Source organism: Protobothrops mucrosquamatus, unplaced genomic scaffold, assembly GCF_001527695.2.
Source record: "Protobothrops mucrosquamatus isolate PMUCROS unplaced genomic scaffold, P.Mucros_1.0 scaffold3509, whole genome shotgun sequence".
Classification (NCBI taxonomy): domain Eukaryota; kingdom Metazoa; phylum Chordata; class Lepidosauria; order Squamata; family Viperidae; genus Protobothrops; species Protobothrops mucrosquamatus.
In genome coordinates this window covers 3,031-7,289 of record NW_015389480.1, presented here as the reverse complement: position 1 = coordinate 7,289, position 4,259 = coordinate 3,031, and the positions used below count along the sequence as shown (strand labels likewise).

The 4,259-nt window shown below is 45.6% G+C and overlaps 1 protein-coding gene across 1 annotated transcript in view; it reads right to left on the bottom strand.

Annotated features, from left to right (window-relative positions):
* The window catches only part of LOC107297756 (voltage-dependent N-type calcium channel subunit alpha-1B-like), a gene marked incomplete at its 5' end in the record, with an annotated part of 58,805 nt that extends 55,675 nt beyond the window's left edge, over positions 1-3,130 (bottom strand). Inside the window, one exon of the mRNA XM_029286382.1 lies at positions 3,018-3,130. Within this exon, the coding sequence (XP_029142215.1) occupies positions 3,018-3,130 (113 nt within the window). The remainder of the gene's footprint in view (positions 1-3,017) is intronic.
* Positions 3,131-4,259: the final 1,129 nt, after the last annotated feature.

The following is a 4,259-nucleotide window of genomic DNA, read 5'->3' as shown; positions in this document are numbered from 1 at the left end:
TCTGTAACTCGAGAAAAACAACCAGATATTTAAATAAAATGAAAGGAGGGGGATAGTTATGCCCCATACTCTTCTGGCACATTGTGTTGCATGGTCCTAAAAATAATACCCCCTTCTATCGCTCGGTACCCAGAACGAGAAGAATTCTGGAAAGTGCTTTGTAAGCAATCATTTGCAACCTCCCGTAAAACAGGAGGGACTTACTAGTCTGCAGAAATACAGTAAGGAGGGGAAATGAGGGCACCGTCACCTTAACCTATGGGAGGGATATATCGATCGTGATGGGAAAGGGTTCACTTGCTGGAATTCTTGTAACCCCATCCTGGCCTATGTAATCGATCTTGGCAGAAGCATCTCAGATCTGCTTGCTCAGAAAAGAAACACTTTTTTCATTTTAAGCGGGAGGCCAAGACCCTTGTTGTGCTCCCGCTTTGAACCGGCTAAGTCTTGTACTACAGAGATGTGTAACTAAGGCGTCCAGTTTCTCCTAGACCCCTCTGCAGGCATGGATGTAGGCCTAGAGTGGTAGTAACATGGTGGTAGGGAAATACGATGAAGCCTGTGACTGGGAACTAACTCATCTTATTAGCTATCGTGATAAAGAATCTGGGGTGTTGTGATGACCCAGGGCCCCGAACGGAGGCAAAGCACTTAGCTGGTCAGAATAATTGTCTTTGTAAGCACTGCCAACGTTCACCCAACAGCCCCCACATATGCTGGCACAAGTGCAATAAAACAGTCAATGGAGTTAAACAGTTCTTTAAAGTAAAACAGATAACAAACAAAGTATGATCTTTTCAACGCCCAGCTTGCCTGTAACCTGCAAACTGCAAAACTGAGGACAGCAAGAAGAACTCAGCGGGAAACAAATTTGATCCAAAATACAAAGAGTCCAGGTACAAGAGCGCACATCACAAGAGTTCACATTTGTTCCCGGCAAATGCCCCACCCCACAGCGTCTCCTTAAATACCTACTCCCCAGGTGTGCCTTGTGGAGTGGGGCGTGACAGCTCTCCTCCCGAGCAAGTGAGCCTGCCTCCGTTGTTCCCTCCTCCTCTCTGCTCTCCTTGCTCTGGGATCTGGTGGGGAGGGGCCTTGCTCCTCGCCTGAGCTCTGCCTTCCCTGTTCCAAACTTGAAGGGCCCTGGCCTGCTTCAGCCTGTGTCCTCCCCACAGTCCTCCAAAGCCACAGACACCCCCTCCTGGGCCTCAACTGGGAACTCCATGTCGTCCTCAAGAGTCAGGCTCGGACGGACGGAGGCATGACACTGTCCGTTTTCCAACTTAACAAGCTCAGCAAACCAAATTTCAGTTTAAGGAGGTCGAACCGTCAAGTGAAATGAAGCCGCTGGAAGACATTTTGCTCCTCATCCAAGAAGCTTCTTCAGTTCATGAAGTTCTGGAGAAGCTTTTGGATGAGAAGCAAAAACAAAAAAAACAAGAGAGTCCAGTTGTCTTTGGGAAGACTGTCTGAGATCTTCTGCCAATGCGAAGAAGCTATAAAGTTTCATTTGTACAAGGGGCTCCTGCATGCGGTGGCCACCTCTCCTATTTTAAAACAGATACATCTCCATGGAAACAGTACTTGAAGACATAACCCCATTTTAAAGCATTGTCTGAGCAAGAGAGGAACAGGAGAAGTTGGAAATGGCTCCTCAGTCTTGGGGCAGCAGGTTCAGCTGATATGATAGGTCCACATCATCTACAAACTGCTTCCTTCGTTACCTATGAAGAGTCTCAATCATCCAGGTCATGGCTTGTCCCAAAGGTGCTTTTTCAAGAGGCACCTGGATGTTGTTTTTCCTTGAAGACGTTTCGCTTCTCATCCAAGAAGCTTCTGCAGTTCTGACTGAATGGTGGAGGGTGGAAGGATTTACATTCTTTGCAGTCATCTGTTCATTAGAGTCATTGGAGGTTTATCTGTGCCCTCAGGGTCAACTGAACAGTGCAAATGGGTGTGGAACCTTCTTGGAACAGCGGGAAGGACTGTGTTGTAAACAGGGGAGAGGTGGGGTTCATATCCCTTCCTCAGTCAGAGCTGAAGAAGCTTCTTGGGTGAGAAGTGAGATGTCTTCAAGGGGAAAACTATGTCCAGTGGCCTCTTGACAAAGCCCCTCTGGGACATGAGCTGTATTGCACCATTCCTGCTGGTGGATGAGCTAACCAAGCCAGCCAACACCCAACCATGTGTGATTTAGCACCAACTGAATTCTCCAAGGGCTGATTCATAAAAAGAGCTATCTTGATTGTCCTTATTGGGACAGTCATAGCAAGCCGCTTGATTTCTGCCAACTGCCCAGGCCAGGGGTAGGCAACCTTGGCTCTTTTATGACTCGTGGACTTCAACTCCCAGAATTCCTAAGCCAGCCACGCTGAGGGGAAAGGGAGAGCGTTTCCAAGCTGAGCCGTGCTGGCTCAGGAATTCTGGGAGTTGAAGTCCACGCGTCATTAAAAGAGCCACGGTTGCCTACCCCTGGCCCAGGCCATCGATGCCAACAACGAATCCACCCTAGATTCAGGGTCTGAATAACAGACCGTAGTTTCTCCTTCGAGACCTGCCAGGGACGGAGCTAATTGGTGTCACTTGTGCGGGCGGCAATGGACCATCTGCCAAAGGCTATTTTTCTGTTCTTGCAACTATGACACATCGGAGCCACGAGGTCAGAGTAATCCCTCCAGGGTTTTGTGGAAGGAAGGATTCAGGGGAAAAAAAAACACAGACCATGACAATGTTTGCACATTGTCTTTGGCGCAGAACGTCAGCTGAGTCGCCCCCATGCACAGCACCAAATAGCCGAATTTGGGGGCGCCGTTCCGTGCCGATTCGAGATCTGACTTGAAAACGGAGCTCTCTGCTAGCCGTTAAGAATATACCGTAGTTGACGATCCAAACTCTGTCCTCCACCATCAACCCTACCTGAGCCATTAGACGCAATCCTCGCTACCTCTTCATCTGTGGGGGACACCATGCATAAAACCACGATCGAGCACAGATGCCTCGCGTCCTTCCCTTCTTACCCCAAAGTCGAAGCAATTGAATGAGGAATGGAAGTAGTTCCTTGGCCCCAGACCGTACATCTTCAGAGTCATCTCGGTGAGGAACAAACCCAGGAAGACAAATTCAGCAAAATCTAGAAGGAAGTAGCAGAAAAAGGAGGAACAGGTCACGCCCAACGGGTGGGGAAATCGTTCATTGGGAAGCAACGTTCTGGAGAGAAAAAAACCCAACCTCCCCAAACAATTATCTTTCTTATTCTGCGTTTATCTTCTTAATTTAATGGCTTCTCCACCAACTCAGAAAACGTCAAACTGGAAGGTTCCACTGAAATCCTCCCTTGAATGATAAAAAGCAAACTTCCTTTAACAAAAGAAGAGTCATCCCCTAGGGGTGTAAATAATTGCCCACAGAGAATTCCAACACTATTTTACACTTGGTCTAAGACTTTGTGTTGCTGAAGCAACATTGAAATATTGTTCTAGCTTCCAACAGAGTCCTCTCCTTGGGATATTATGCCATCCTGGATTGTCTTGCTTTGCTACAACTTAAATCTCATATTTCTATCACTTCTTTCTTTCACTCTTCCCTTTAAAAAAAAAACACCTCTTTTTCATCATGATCCACACAGCTACCCATCTGAGTTAAAATTTCCAGTTCTATTGGGACCTCTCTAGCAGTGTTCACAATTAGCCATCCATCCATCCATCTTCCTAACCAAGGTCTCCTGTTTTCCACCATCCTTCCAGCTGATGGATCACTGTCCCAGTTTCTTCTAACCTAACCTTGTCTATGTAATCGGAAAGCAAATGCAACCCCATAACATTTGACCATCCCTGGATTTAATATAATACAGAATGGAATAGAATAGAATAGAATAGAATAGAATAGAATAGAATAGAATAGAATAGAATAGAATAGAATAGATGAGATGAGATGAGATGAGATGAGATGAGATGAGATGAGATGAGATGAGATGAGATGAGATGATGAGATGAGATGAGATGAGATGAGATGAGATGGAGTAGAATAGAATAGAATAGAATAGAATAGAATAGAATAGAATAGAATAGAATAGAATGGAATGGAATGGAATGGAATGGATGTGATGGAGTAGAGTAGAGTAGAGTAGAGTAGAGTAGAATAGAATAGAATAGAATAGAATAGAATAGAATAGAATAGAATAGAATAGAATAGAATAGAATAGAATGGAATGGAATGGAATGGAATGGATGTGATGGAGTAGAGTAGAGTAGAGTAGAGTA